The sequence below is a fragment of the Typopeltis vanoorti genome, chromosome 12 (assembly GCF_054136105.1).
Source record: "Typopeltis vanoorti isolate ZY-2024b chromosome 12, IOZ_Tvanoo_1.0, whole genome shotgun sequence".
Classification (NCBI taxonomy): Eukaryota; Metazoa; Arthropoda; class Arachnida; order Uropygi; family Thelyphonidae; genus Typopeltis; species Typopeltis vanoorti.
In genome coordinates, this window is record NC_143560.1 from 23,097,778 (window position 1) to 23,114,356 (window position 16,579).

At 37.3% G+C, this 16,579-nt stretch overlaps 1 protein-coding gene across 1 annotated transcript in view; it reads right to left on the minus strand.

The window, feature by feature from the left end:
• LOC150100631 (fibrillin-1-like) overlaps nt 1-16,579 on the minus strand; it is a 1,594,375-nt gene that overhangs the window by 188,542 nt on the left and 1,389,254 nt on the right. Inside the window, exons 58-59 of the mRNA XM_090401848.1 lie at nt 14,018-14,143; nt 2,707-2,829 (exon numbers count right to left, since the gene is read on the minus strand). Coding sequence (XP_090257974.1) covers nt 2,707-2,829; nt 14,018-14,143 — 249 coding nt within the window. The remainder of the gene's footprint in view (nt 1-2,706; nt 2,830-14,017; nt 14,144-16,579) is intronic.

Consider the following 16,579-nt stretch of genomic DNA (forward strand, 5'->3'; position numbering starts at 1 on the left):
TATAATTTGCTACCACAGACTTAGATCCTCCTTTATGCAAAGGAATTATTTTGCTCTCCTTCTACTTTCTTGGAACTTTGTCAGAACTGAGACTTAAGCATCTTTCATTCAACAGCCTAGTCCAAGACATCACCAGTTCCTCTGCACATTCTCTTAAAATGCAGGATGATATCTCATTCAATCCCACAGCTGCATTTGCACTACCAATTCATCAATCTCTGTTCTCACATCAGTCCTTGTCACCTTTGTTATAACAATATTTCCAATAGGGTGATAAACCTCTTTTCACCCTAGTGAAAAAAGGTTTATCACCCTAGAGTTAGGCGGTCACCCCCTCTCTCCTTATATACCCTCCAGAATATTTTCTTCTTTTTTTTTTTTTTTTTTGCAAGTAATGCTTAATTGAATCTAATTCAATCCCACTCCTACTCAATTTACCCTCCTGCCCTTGAGTATAGAGTGTAATATTGTTTCAGATATCCCTTGACTATCTCCCATTCACCATCAACATCCTTCCCTCGAAGAACTTTGTGCCCTGGTACTGCTTCATGATGCCTCCTAAGTATATCATAATCACCTGCCTTATAGTTCCACAAACCCTTTCTTAATTGAAATTTTCATATGTTTTGCTACCTACCAAGTCAAGATCATATGATCACTTTCTGCAATTAGAGGCAATGTACCCACTTTAGTTATGGACAGGTCTTTTGACCCTATAACAAGATCCAACTCTCATATTCCGAGTCCCCTAAGTCACATTCTGCCTCAAGTAATTATCTATTAATTACTTGAGGTGATCTTTCCTCCTTCCAATGTATACGTATTTGAAGTTAAAGTCATAATAATAATTACTCAACTTGTAGTCATTATACTAATCTGCTGATGCAAGTCTTCTACATCATCCCTGGCACCCCCGGTCTATATTGAATTTACTTGAATATAACTCGCCCTCGCGTATATCTTGCACCCATGATTTTACTTTATGAAAAAATAAATTAACAGGTTTCATATATATATCTCGCACACGAAAAATAATTTAAAACTTTAAGAAATGGATAGTGAATGTTATGCTAGTTTCAGATATTTTGGAATTTGGTTGAAAGAATCAGCATTTCAATTCACCAATTGCTGGCTGTAAGATTTGAAGGATTAAGTGATGGATTTTCATCGCTATGTGATTCAACTTAGGAAGAGCAAAAACTATATGTTATCACAAATAGCCAATGCCGATCAAACACTCCTCAATTTCGACATGCCACACCAAACAACAACAACAGAAAATGGTGAAAAAAAAAAAAGTGTAATAATGAGCACAACTGGAAGTGAAATATCGTGATGCACAATCATGCTCTCAATTACTGCAGATGGAAGAAAGTTGCCTCCTTACATAATATTCAAAAGGAAAACAATGTTGAAGGGAAATTACTCCTGGAATTCATGAAGAGTTCAAGAAAAAGGGTGGATGGACACTACAATGGTTCAAGATTGGATTAGAACAGTTTGGGACAAACAGCCAGGATTTCAATGCCCAGCCCTCCTCCTGTGGGATAGATTCTGGGGATCCTAGGACCTGAATTAGTAAAACACCTTTTGGATGCAAAGACCAATGTGGCCATTATTCCTGGTGGTCTTACACCTTGTCTACAGCCCTTGGATGTATCGGTCAACAAACCATTCAAGGACTACATACGAAAATTCTACATGGAGTGGATGGCAGCTATGACCTGACTGTGGCAGGGAATATTAAGAGACCATCATTAGAACTGTTGTACAACTGGATTTTGAAAGCTTGAGAAATAATTTTTCCAGAAATAATTGCCAAGAGTTTTTTTTAAAAAAACTGGCAACTGTTAAATAACATTAATCATTAAAATTTAAATGCATTCATTTTATAAATAATGTGAGCAATTATAAATTACAAGAATACTGAGGATTTAATTATAAACATCAGTTTAATTTTTTCCTGAAAAACTTTTGTTTCCAAAAATCTTCGCATATATCTCGATTTTTTGGGAAAAAAGTGCAAGTTATATTCGAGTAAATATGGTATTGCAGCAATCAATTTTATATTATTATTATTAACATTTGACCTCCATGGAGTCAGAGACTCATCATGAGAGGTATTGTGGTAGGTATTTATATTGTGTCCTATTGGCCTCGATCTCAAACCAAATAAACTCAAAAGAACTGCCATCAGCCCAATTGACTCCTAATCTTGTTGGCTGCAATTCATTTGCTTTCATAGTATCTCTCTCTCCCTCCCCATCCTGTCTGCTCTATCCTCCCTGTATATTCTTACATGAACCTCTATATCATTGTGAATCCTGGACATCAGGTTATGAAAATCTGCTGATGGATAAAGAGCTCTTTTCACAATCCTTTTCAGCAATTTTTCATTCATTAGCATATGTAGTCTTCTTGATTGTTTCATGGGTTGTTTCTTTTCACCATCATGGTTCTATCTTTGAATCCATCAGCATATCTGATCTTGGATGCTCAAATTTCTCTGCAGACACTGACTGATATCTTAACCATTTGCACACACACATCGTACTGATATCATGTACGTTTATCAGCATCACATCTGCAGAGATGCTAAAATAATAAAAAAATTAAAGTCACAGTATTAGCTATATCATTTTTTCAGCAATGTAAGTGAAGATCACGAAAAACAGCATTGGTTAAATAAAAATGATATTAATTCACCTTTACAAGTTATACCATCAGGATTCAGAATATACCCTTTGGCACAGGAGCATAAAAAGCTTCCCTCTGTATTCTGGCAAGAGAACTTGCATGGAGATGGAATCTGCTCACATTCATTGATATCTAAATTACAATAAGATTGATTAATGACTGATATGGCTGATTCTTTCAAAATGGCAACAATATATATTACATTTTTCTGAAGTACATGTATATTAATTATTATTATTATTATTATTATTATATAACACATCCATGGAGTCTGAAGAACTCACTGCTGGAGGCCATTCTGCTCTGCACAGCATTATACTCCACTAGTTGCACTGCATAATCCATCATCTATTACCTACATTATCACAGTAAGATAGGTTATCTGAAACATTTCTTTTGGCATAATCATATTTTATTCTAAAGTTTTTTATGCATTTTTCACACTGCCTTTAAAAAAAAATGCATAATACTGTTCTTGACTCTAATTGAAATACATTATATATAAAAAATTAAAAAGGAAATCCGAAATATATTTTTGGGAAGGATAACATCAAACATCTAGCCTTTCTCAGTGACTGTTATTGAAGCCAATAGCAGCCATTGTGAAAGGCTGAATGCTTGATCTTATATAACTGAATGATGATATATAGGACAGAAAAGTGAAGAGGATGATAAAGATGAAATCTATAGGCAAATTATCTCAGTAAACATACAAAGGGTAATCACTGTGTGTGTGTGTGTGTGTGTGTGTGTGTGTGTGTGTGTGTGTGTGTGTGTGTGTGTGGCAGGGGAGGGGGGTTATCTGTGCACACATAGACAGGGAGGATCTATTTAGGATTCCTAAGGTTTTAGAACACTGGATCTGATAACAGCATCAGAAAATCTACCAATAACTGTGTTTGCCACATCCCACTTGAGTACAGGAATTATGTAGTTCTGACCTTTGGTGACAGGCATGTGGGCTTTTCATTAAGAAGGAGACAAACATGGAACTACAGAGCAGCAATAGCTTACATCATGGAACTACAGCTCACTTCATGCCTCTTTAGTCTTTCACCAGAATGACATCAAAAGAATCATTAACAGCATGGATACCAAAGAGTTTCCTGGTTCAGATGATTCCCTGCTCCTCCTCCTCTCTCCCAACTCTGTCCAAAATGTGCACACCATAATTAATGCAATTCTTACGTTATTTGTACAAGCTGTCATGCTCATCTGGTATCTGCCTGACAGAATGAAGTCAAGCCATATTCGACCTCCTCCCCTCCCCCAAAAAATAAAGAGATAAGCATTATCTAGCAAATTATCATCTCAATGACTTCACTTCATCTCTCTAAAAATTCATGAAAAAGATCATCAACAGCCAGATGGACATGCCCAGAAGCCTGCCAGTTAACCAGTGTTCATCAATATGGACAAAATAAGAGCGACTTTTAATAAATGAATTCTGGTCTGCATAAATAATATTTCCCCATCTGCCCAATTCTGTATATGTTCTTACCAGAAGAAATACAAACAGGCCTACAGTTTGATATCTCTATTCTACCACCACTATTATGCAATGGTACTATCTTACCCTCCTTCCACTCTCCAGGAGCCTGTTTCATTGGAAGGCTTTTATTAAACAGTCAAGTTATTGGCACAGTCATTTCCATGGCACATTCCCTTAAAACATGTGGTGATATTCCATCTAGTCCCCCTGCCTTATTGACATTTAGTGTAACTCAGTATTTGGAATACATCCTCTACATCTTATACCACTACATCCTCTTCACTTATAACACTTCACCACTCATTATCCTTCTAATCCTTCTAGGAATAAAGACTGTAGTACCACAATGGAACACTAATAAAGTGAACATTAAACAGCTAAACTATGTCAAGATTTGGTCACCCGATTCCCATTTCTACCCAGCAAGATAACCATCCACTATCATTTCACTCCCCCCCCCCTACACACTTGCCACATAGCAAAAAACTTGCGATTATCCTTGGATTCCAGTGCTAGTCTGCTCTCATATTCTAATTTTTCTCTCCTTACAATACTAGTCACTTTCCTAGCCTGAGTCTTATATTCCTCAAAAAACTGTGTCCCCACCTCTCTTTATATGCCTTCCATAATCTCTTTTTCTTCTGCAATTCTCCTTTTATTCCTTTTGCAATCCATATGATCAAATTGCTTTATCTTCTTCAGTTGAGGCATACAATCTGTCATTGCTGTCAACAATTTTTTCTTAAGTATCTTCCATGCAAAAACAACCTCCCCTCTTTCTTTAAATTCTTTCATCCACTGTACTGCTGCAAGCTGGTTTCTAAATCTGTGATAGTTTTCTATGATAGTTTTCAGGGGGAGGGGAGGGGACAAGTATGCCATCTCAGTCATAATCAGATCCTCTGATGCTATGACTAAATCCAGAACTCTCAATCCTCATGTTCCTTCTACCACATGCTGCCTAAGATAGTTGTCCCTCAAGAAATCCAAATATCATTTCTTTATTACTGCATGCTGTCTCCTCTGTCCAGTTTATATTGCTATAATCAAAGTCCCCCATAATGATTTCTCGCTTTGTGCTTGCCAAACTAATTTGCCTAAACATTTCCTGCTCATCAGCATCTACATTCTCTGGACTGTAGCAACATCCCACTAAATATCTTGTCCTATAAACATCCATCTCACACCACAATTCATCTCATACAAACAAACAAAGTTTGCACCTGAAGTATCTTCAGGACCGAGGCAACTCATAGAAAAGGTGGACCAAGCTCCCATCACTCCTTGTCTCAGTATCTCCCATAATGCAAAGCACATCTCCTTGTGGACATGTGCTTCGTCAGTGGGAGCCAGACCCAGAAGTGCTGATACTAAGGCAGACGCAATGGAGAGGTCATATTTACTTATACAAGTTGCCAAAAGATGTACCACCTTCTTATTAAATTACTCTGGATTTAGAGAAATATGTTGGAAGTTTATTTTCCACTTGGTTAGATTATAATAAATTTAGTTTAATCCTTTATCAAAGGATTAAACCTTTTGGCAACTCGTATAAGTAAATATGACCTCTCCATTGCTTCTGCCTTAGTATCACCACTTCTGGGCCTGGCTCCCACTGACAAGACCTCAATAAACCAGTCTGGGTAGTGGCCCTTCCCTTAATGCATAGCGTTATACATGTCCGCAAGGAGATGTACTTTGCATTATGGGAGATACTGAGACAAGGAGTGATGAGAGCTTGGCCCACCTTTACTACGAGTTGCCTCAGTCCTTAAGATACTTCAGGCGCAAACTTTGTTTGCTTACACTTGGATAAAGGATTAAACTAAATTTATTATAATCTAACCAAGCGGAAAATAAACTTCCAACTGTACCACTATGTTTATCCTCCTTATCCTGCCAAAATATGCTACACTCTTTGATTTCTATCTGTGTTAGAACAACCTCCTCAGTTAACCAAGTTTCACTGATACCAACAACCTTTGGAAAGATTGAATCAATCAATGCGATTAACCATAAACTCATTCCCCTTATTCCAAATGCTCCTAGCATTTGTATACAGAAAAACTAGGGTATTACCAGCATTCTTTATAGCCATCATTACTCCCCTCATACTCACCTGGCTCTGTAATATAGTGTACACCCCCTAATTTCTCAAGCCACTATTCTGACATGAGGCCATCGATGCAACATTCCACCTGCAAAATTCTAGTTTCCCTGTCCCAACACATTCACTTGCTCAGTCCCTCCAAATGTCTGTGCTCTTCTGTATGCAATCCATCTGTTGCATACAGCTCCCTTCTATCCTCAAACACCCTATGTATCCACATATTCCAGACCCCCCTTTTCCTGTACATTCTTGTTGTCATCTCATTTGTTATCGCTGCTCTTCTCCTCCAATCAACATTATCACACCAGAGCAACACACTCTGGTGTGATAATGTTGTCACTATCTTTCCTCGGACACATTTCTGTTGCACTATGTCTAACATCAACCTCAAATCTCATGCTACATAACTCATGATACCTCTCAAGTCATTCGTCCCAACCATTACTATAATCTCCTCAACACTTTCACCCCTCTTCACTGCCATTGCACATCCTCTATTGTTCCAGCAGGCAAGCACTCTTCTGCGACTCTATTATGCACACCCTGCATCAGTGAATCTCCATATATGACACTGCAAATAGATTCATTCATGTTCTCTCACTGGAATCCCTGACTGTTATGACTTTCAATCTCTCTCTCCCTCCCTCTTCCCTCTCACCTCTATATGCCTTGTTTTTACACTCTCTCATCTTTCTGCAATTTCCTCTCATCCACTGTCTCTCTCATTCTCTTCCTCTCACTGATGCTGTTCTCTTACACCTATTCTTGTTCCTCTCACACTAGGCAACATCTCTATCCTCCCAAGATCTTCATTCACTCTCCTCAACTTAGACTTTATTCCTTCCATCTCCTTTCTCAGCAGTTCTATTTCTCTCTCCACACATATTGCTTTCAAATGCCATTCACTCACTCACTCACTCACACACACACACACACACACACACAATCATGGATATCAGACAAACCATCTCCATCCACTAAACTACTCAAGGCTGTATGTAGGTCTTTAACATTCTCTCTATCTTCAAACACACTACTGGCATCCACAAACTGAAAATCACCTATTTCAGAAGAACTATCTCTGCCGCCGCTAAATCCCAAGATCGAGACACTCATGTCTCCCAGCACCTCCCACTGCCTGCATTTCATGCACACAAACACATTCCTGTCTCACACCTGCCACATTCTTAAACAATGGGACACGTACATATTGCATGCGTAGAAAGCTACAAAATCAAGTCAGCCTCTATATGGAAGTTGCCTTGTCCTGAAAATACTTCAGGTGCAAACTTTGTTGGATGAAGGATTAAACCAAAAATATTATTTCTTGGCATCTTTAATTTATAGTATAACCAAGTGAAAAAAACTTTCAACTACTTCTCTGATCCATAATATTTTAGTTATAAGGTGAGTCATATTTCCACATACGAGTAGCCAGAAGGCTACTCGTATGTGGAAATATGACTTCTGCATTACTTCAATCTTGGTATTGCCTCTGGGTCTGGACCCCACTGATGAGATCTCAATAAAGGTCAAAACCTGTCTGGGTAGTGACCTTTCCCATAATGCATAGTATTAAGGATATGTGCTTTGCATTATGGGATGCTAAGGCAAGTGATGTGAAGTCATTAGTCTATATACAAGTTGTCCTGTCCTGAAAATACTTCAGGGTTAAACTTTTTTTGTTTACACTTGGATAAATGATTAAACCAAGAATATAATTTCTTGGCATCTTTAATTTAAAACTACAAAATCATCAACTAGGGTAAGAATAACATAGTCTTTAAATTGGGGAGGGCTAGGGCTAGGTCTATTGCTACATTCCTATTCCAGAACATTTAAACAATAAAAAATGCAACAACCAAAAGAAAAACAGAAGTTTTTCTTCTGATTCTTCCAACTCTCGGAGAGAGTTGGAAGCTCCATAACATAAAAATTAGGTCATGACTCCAACCAATAGGAAACAACACAGATACACCAAAGACGAAACATGAAGCTGGGATTACATAGCCTCCATTTCCCTGACGGCGCACTGTCAAAATGGCTCACATCCCGTTACTCCCACCCCTGATCTTATCCCATCATATCCTTCCCCTTCCCCAAAAATTTCTATTTTCATCCCCTCCCATAATTATTCTCTGCTCACCTTTAATTATATAAAAAAACAATGTTTTTCAAAAAAAGTTCACATACTCCTTGCGTCACCAATAATTCTCCCACATCTCTTTCTACCCCCACATTTTCCAACCCCCCCCTACCTTTCAATCATGCTTCCTTCTTTTAACATCAGAAGAATGTATATTGTCACATGCTGGGATGCAGGTGAATAAGAAGACAGCCAGCAATATCCTACAAAGGTATGTCTAAACTATTCCTCCTATATATTCTTCATATATCTGTCTCTACTAAACATCAATAATGCGCTAAAATTTGAATAAAAAAGCCAATGACATAAAAGGGGCACTGCTAAACAAAAATAGACTAAATAGCTATAAAAATAAGACTAGGAAGTGCTGTGCATAATGTTCCATTTATCCCATATAACTGTATTTTTTGAAGAGCTCTGGACACCTTGTCATATGCCTTTTTCAGATCTACAAAACTTAATAGAGATTGTTGTTGTTATTATTATTATTATCCCAAGACTCCATGTAGTCAAAGACTCATCTAGGAGTCCCTTCTATCACATGCTGTCTAAAGTAATTATATCTCAGTAGGTGTATAAATTCATTTTGATCACCTCGTTTTCAGAAGGATGAAGAGATGTTGGAGAGGGTCCAGAGGCGACTGACTACGGTAGTTTCTAACCTCTGGAATGTCGAGTATGAGGAAAGATTAGGAAGATGCAACTTGCAGACAGGAGGGGAGATATGATAGAGACCTACAAGTTATTAAGGGGTTGTTATAGAATCAATGCTGGAGGGGTTCTACAGAAAATAGTGGGAGATCAGGGGAGAATCAGAGGTCATCCCTGAAAGCTGTATATGGAGGATGTGAGTAGGGAGTGAGAAGCAGGTTTTTTTCATGCAAAGTTGTGAATGATTGGAATGCCTTGCCTGAGAGTGTGGTGTCTGCAGAGAATTTGAGTGTTCTGATAAAAGGACCTCCTAGATGAGTCTTTGATTTCCTGGGGGTCTTGGGTAATAATAATAATAATAAATTCCGTTTCCTTCTGCCATGTGATCTTTCTTCTAAGAATTATAGAAGAAGGAAATTCTTCTGTAATTCTCACACTGAGTTTTATTTCAATTTTTATAAATGGGCATTAAGAGTTCTACTCCAATCATCTGGAATTTCAACCTGTGACAAGGTCATTTGAATTATGCAATGTAGCTACTGTAAAACTGTTATACCTCCCTCATGAAAAGGACATGCTAACATAACCCACAGTAGTAGTGGTGCTGCACATGGCTTATATGTCTTTTTATTTTAGTAAATATTAGTAATTTTAGTAACTATTATTGATAGTATTTTACTTACTTTAGACTGTGTGTGTGAATTTTAAGAAGCGAGATCTTCAAAGGCTTGGCTGTCATACGAGGAAAATGACAGCCAAGCCTTCCTTGTTCACTGAGTTTAGTGTGAGGAATTTTTTAAGCTGTGCTGTTCATGTACACTTATCGTCAAAAGTGAATAGTTTATGGTAGGAAAGTGAGAGTGAAAAGTGTTGGAAATGTTTTGTGTGAGTGCAAGAACTGAAAGTCAGGTGGAAGGCAGGAAAATTAAGTAACTAATATTAATGATATAAGCCAGGACAGTGAAAGTGTTGTAGAAAATATGGAAGGAGTGAATGATAGCAGGTAAATATGAATGAGAGTTTAAAAGAAGGGGCTGAATGCAATGCAGATGATGAGCTGTCAGTTATGAGTGACATAGCAAGAAACAGAATGAAAGAAAAAGTGCATCAAAGTGCTAAAAACGGAGTATTTTAATGATAAGATGTACATTTAATGAGAAAGTAACAAAATCATGTTTCCAAAGGTGAAGTCAAGGATGTTAGTGAAGCTGTTAGTTTGCAAATGGGAGAAGTGAAAGAATCGATTGTTTGGCTGGCAAAAACGATTTGAAAGGTGAGAAGTATGCAATGTGAAAAAAGATATAACAGAGTTGTTGAAAGAAGCACAAATGAAGAAAGACTGTGAGTCTGCTGCTTTGCCATGATAGGACTGAATGGCCTGATTGCTCATGAATCAATGAGAAGATTATGTTGTAACAATCATGTGAAGTTTATAGATATATATGTGGAGAATTTCATGGAGGAACAAAGTTGTACATGCCTGATGAACAGAATTTGAATGGTTTTGGAACACCTTTGCAAAATGATCACTCAGCAACTCACCTTTCTACCATGAGCATTATTTAAAGTTATCCTACCACAGTCATTTTTCCTCTTCCTTGCTATATAATGAAAAAACTCTTTTGGGTTTACTTTGTCCTGTTTTGCTAATTCTCTCTCATAGTCTGATTTGGGCTTCCTTACCATACTAGTCACCCTTCTTGCTTGTATTTTGTATGCTTATGAGTATGCTGATCACTTTTTTTTCCTTCTTTATATTTTCTCAACAATGTTTTCTTTTTTTTTGCAGCTCTTGCTTTATATTCCTGCCAACCCACTTAATTCCAACTTGAATTAAGTGGTTTATTCTCTTGACCTTGGGTATGCAGTCTGATACTGCTACTCTCAAGCAATCTCTGCCCATTTGCAATGTACTACTGACATTCTTTCCTTGTAGCTTCTCAAGTTGTGGCACTGTTCCAAGATGACTCCTGAGTCTCTCATAATCACCAGCCTTATGGTTGAACATAAGCCCTTTTCTTGAAACAGAACTCCACGTGTTTGGCAACTTCCCAGAACAAGACTGCATGGTCACTTTCCCCATTTGGAGGCAGAGTGTCTACCCTGGTTATGGATATATCTTCTGATGCTATTATCAGATCCAACACCCTCAAACCCATTGTTCCCTCTATAAGATGTTGTTTCATGTAATTATCCCTTAGCAACTGTATAAATCCCACTTCCATCTTGCTGTGTCCCCTTTCCTCCCTCCAATCGATGTTCCCATAATTAAATCTTCTATAATAATCATTGTTCGGCCTACACTAATCGTGCTAATCTGCTGATACATGGCATCTATATTCCTGTGGACCACCCCCCCTCCCTTCCCCAGTCTATAGCAGCATCCAACAATGTATTTTGTCCTATTTGCCTCTATCTCATCTCGACAGTCTCAAATGACCCATCTCCCTCAGATCTTAAACTCTTCTTTAACTTCTAATTTCATTTGTTGTAATTCTTCAGCTATCATCAGAAATCCCCCCCTGTCCTGTATTGTTCTCTCTCTCTATCCTCCATGAAAATACAATACAATACTCATTGCATTCTATCCTTGTAACTCCAGCATTTTCAGTCAACCAGGTCTCGCTGATGCCTATAATTTTTGGCCAAGTTGAGCTGATCAAATGCAAAAACTCCTCTCCCTTATTCCTGATGTGTCTGGCATTTGTGGACATGCATTTCAACATCTCCTTGTATCCACAATTTCTATTGTGTAATGTCATTACGAAGCCATTCAAATAGGAAACCTGTGAAATCACAATTCGGCATCGTATAATAATTTCTGCACATATGCTCGTTTATCACAGTGGTGGCTAGACACATGCTTGATTTCATCCTCTCTAATATCTCTAGTTTCCCTGGTTTTGCACAACCACATTCTCACTAAAAAATACTTTCTCCAAACATCTATCTCCAAAACCATTTAAATGTAGTCTGTCGGGCTTATATAATTCCTTTCATCCATCGAATTCACTCCATACATCAATAAACTGCAAACCATTCCTCCTGCACAATCTTCTCATTGAACAATCATGGCCCTTTTTTTCTCAGTTCTGTACTATCATATGGAGGCAGTAGACTCACAATCTTTGACTTCATTTTCCTTCCACTAATAATTCTTTCATATCTTCTCTCACTAGATATTTCTCACCTTTCAAATCAGCCAAAAGAATTAACTCATTTGATTCTTTTGTCAGCATACTTACAGCATCACTAAAATTCTTTATCTTCACACCTGGAAAAAAAGTTTTCATCACTTTCTCATTAAGTATACTCTTATCATCGAATCCCCACACAATACAATCTCTTTTGTCCCAGTTTCTCGCACTTTTATGTTTTCCCCCATTCACTCTTTCTTTCATTCTCCATCCTTCTGTACCACATGCCAATCATTTCTCCAGTCGCTCAAAGTAATGCTTTGTCCTGTGAAGGAGTACACTATTAAGCATGTACTTTTCTTTCTGCACCAGCATCTCATCATCCACGTTATTACTTTCATCCACTTCCTTCAAACTCTCATTCATATTTAGTGCACTATCATTCACTGTTTCTGCTCCACAACACTTTGACAATCCTGCTTTATATCCTTATTATCAGTCACTTCATTCTTTTGTGACTTGCATTTCTTATACTTGCTTATGAAACATTTCAGACAAATATTTTCTTCATTCTTGCTTTCATACTACAAACCATTCACTCTTGGCAATGAATACATTAAACACAAGCCATATTACACTAAATCTGGCACGTTGATATCAGTCAACATCAAATCTTGGTCATTATTTATCTCGTATTGATATGTATATGTACTCCTGATTGAATTCTTTTACTGTGTGCTACTATTGTTTGGTCACTTCTTGTTTTAGTCAGTAATCTTTCAAAGTAATTACTGCTGACATGAATAATAATGCCATCTTCAGTTCTCACATCATTTTTATTTTCTGATTCCTTTTACAGTATTCATTCCTCCATTTTAACTTTTCACTAACCTTTTCAATTTCAAAAGTTTATTATTATTATTATTATTATGTGACACCTCCAAAGAGACATCGAGGGAGGGCACCAACTCTACAACTCTCTGTCTTCACCATTTAATCCATCAAGTACACTAAACTACTACTATCATCATCATCATCTACACACATAATGCCAGCTACTGCTCACCACCACCACCACTAGTATTTTTTGTCATACATTACTTTTAAATTGTGTCTGTAAATTGTGTGTGTTCCCTTTCTTTCTTAATCCTTCTCATCTACCTTTTAGGGTGTTGAGGTGTCTTATTCTTGCAACCGTAACCATCTCGAGGATAAGGTGGTTGGTCCTATGCCTCCTAGTGTGTCCTATGTCTGTAGATGCATGTGTTCATGGAGACAAAAAACCTGAGTTTCCAGGTGAAACCCTCCCCCCATGTCTGTATGAGACTGGCTAACTCAGCTTTTGTCAAAAGAGACCAGGTAAAGGTTCCTCATGTCACTGATGGGAATTGAACCCAGGTCTTTCTGCTTAAAGGGCTTTGTCTATAACGACTGAGCTACAGAGGCTCTGTGTTCTCAAGGCCAATTTGTCTGTATGCAGGATAAAAAACCTGAGTTTCCAGGAAAAAAATCCTGCTACCTGTGTATGAGATCGGGTAACTCACCTTGAATTGAAAAAATCCATATAAGTTACCTCTCATCATGGTGAGAATTGAAGTTTATCATACATTACTTTTTTCCCTATATAATTAATAATTCTGTATTTGTGGAGCTTATGAACATTCACTAATAATTTCAGAAGGTAGGAATAAAGATAGAATGAGATGCTTACATTAATTTAAATTTAAATTTAAATATATGCCAGGATTCATATTACTGAAAGGTTAAAATAATGTATAACTTACCTAAACATCTAGTTCCAGAATGGTCAGGTTTGTAACCTTTATTACACACACAGCGGTATAATCCTAGTGTATTGATGCATCGTCCATTCTTGCAGAGGTGAGGTATGATTGTACATTCATCAATATCTAAATAAAATTTATATCAGTTAGCATCTTCATGATATACAAACATTACTATGTACGTTTACCTGGTTTTGATAATAAAATATATTTTTATTTCCATTATTAACACCAGACCTCTATGGAGGGAAAAGACTCATTGCAGGAGGCAAATACTGTTACTTACAAAGCCCATCAAACCATGAGTTAAACTCATGCAATGTATCTGCATTCACCATAATGTTAGCATGCTTCCACTTGCCAACCACTCCATACAAAGAACTTGTCCCTTATGCCCCTCTCACACTCTCCTTATACAGCTTCCAGGTATGTCCACCTGTTTAAACCCCCCTTCTTCTCCCATTCAATGAAAAAATTATTCCACATTAACCTGGTAGCAGCCCTTTACTACCTTAAATTTCTCAATCATATCCCTTCTCTTCCTCCTATTCACAAAGCTTTTCAAACCGCATTCCCTCAATCTGTTCTCATACCCCAAAGACTAGTTCCAACCTAGACAGTCTTCTCTGGACCCTTTCTAATATGTCTTTATCACCATGAAAACCAGGAGACCAAATCTGTGCACAATATTCCATATGAGGCCTGATCAAGGCCTTATACAATGGAACTAGAACCTCTTTATTTCTAGAGGTTAAGGCCCTGGTCATCATTGCCATAATCTCATGTCTTCACAACTTGTGCAATGTTATCTCTGAATTGCAGATCCTTGTAAACTACCAATCCAAGGTCTCTTATCTCCTCAACTTCCTCCAAAATTTCCCTGCCAAGTGTATACTTTGCATCCCATTGTTGTTTACCAAATATCAGAACCTTACCTTACACTTTGCAATGTTGAATTGAAGTTGCATACTGCTGCCTATTCAAACAATGTATTCAAGTCCTCCTGTAAGGCCACAACATCTGTTTGATTCCTCATCACTCTCCCCAGTTTTGCATCATCTGCAAACAGTTGTATTTCACCAGTTAAATAAAATCCATCCGAATATCATTATTATTATTATTATTATATCACACCTCCAGGGAGTCCAAAGACTCATCGAGGGAGGGCATCAGCTCCTCGTCTCACTACTCCACCAACCTTCATCATCTAACCCCATCGCTATCTACCACTTTCACAGACAATCACAAACATCCATGCCCACGGCGGGATTCGAACCCGCAGCCTTGTATATTTTATATTATTAACATACATTAATATAATAATTAATATTAATATTAATTTAATTTAAATTTAATTTAATTTAATTAACATTAATATAATATTAATATAATTGTATATCATTAATATACAAATTAAATAACAATGGTCCCAAAACAAACCCCTGCAGCACATCACTAGTGACTTTCCTCTTTTGAGATAGTGTCCCCTCATACACAACTTGCTGATACTTATTTGACAATGAGTTCAGATGCAAAAAAAGAGTCAAGAATACTATTATTACTAGAGACCTACAGAGAGTCAGGGGCTCATTAAAAGAGGTCACACGTCACTCATCCCAGATGTCGTACCTTTCATAAGTTCGGACTCTCTGCACTCACTGCCTTCATTCCAATCATGCATAGTTCTATAAGAAAAAAAAAAAAATAAGCTCTCATCCCTTTATTGACTACATTCCATCTCAATTTCGATGGAGGTTTTTTCTTTCTCTTCCCACCCTTTATAAAATGAAAAATTCCACATGCTGATATTGTATTTTGATTGGTTGGTTTATTGGTGGAAGAACAGTAAAGATCATTAACTGCACTACAACAAAGGTTACAGAAATACACAAGGTTATAGCAGCACATAAATAGCCAAAGATAAATTAGTAAATAATATGTATGTACTATGTACAAAAATTAAGGTTATGCAATGCAGCATCTACATAAAAATAAAATTACAGTCAGATGTATTTGTACAAATTAATTATTTATAAAAGGTTAAAAACATCATGCAATCTGTCTGAGTCTGATAATATCTGCTTGAGTGTATATGGTTTGGCTAGATAGGTTAAAAAAAAAAAACTCTCAGTAAATAAAAATGTATGGAAGATGACCGACCTATGTGAAGTCTAGCAAGAACAAATTCCTCTCTTCTCTTTCTACAGTGACTAATGCCAGTGCTTAATTTCGGGCTTAATGTGATGTAATTTGTTTCTCACTGCTTTCTGCATGATCACAGCCACTGAGCAATTAGCTTTGATCATATAAACTGTTTGTAGTCTGTACATGGTACTGTCAAATACTACTGGAGAAAGTATAAACTGACCCAGCAGCTGCAGTCTCATTTCCTTAATTCCAATGTGGCTGGAAATCCAGCACAACAATAGATAATTAAGGTTGTCAAATTAAGGGTTGTCATTTTGTACAACAGGTGTAACACTTCACACAGTGCTGGATGTGGATTATACATAGGAGAGGAGATTGTTGTAAAGAACTCGAAGAGTTAGTATAAATTACACA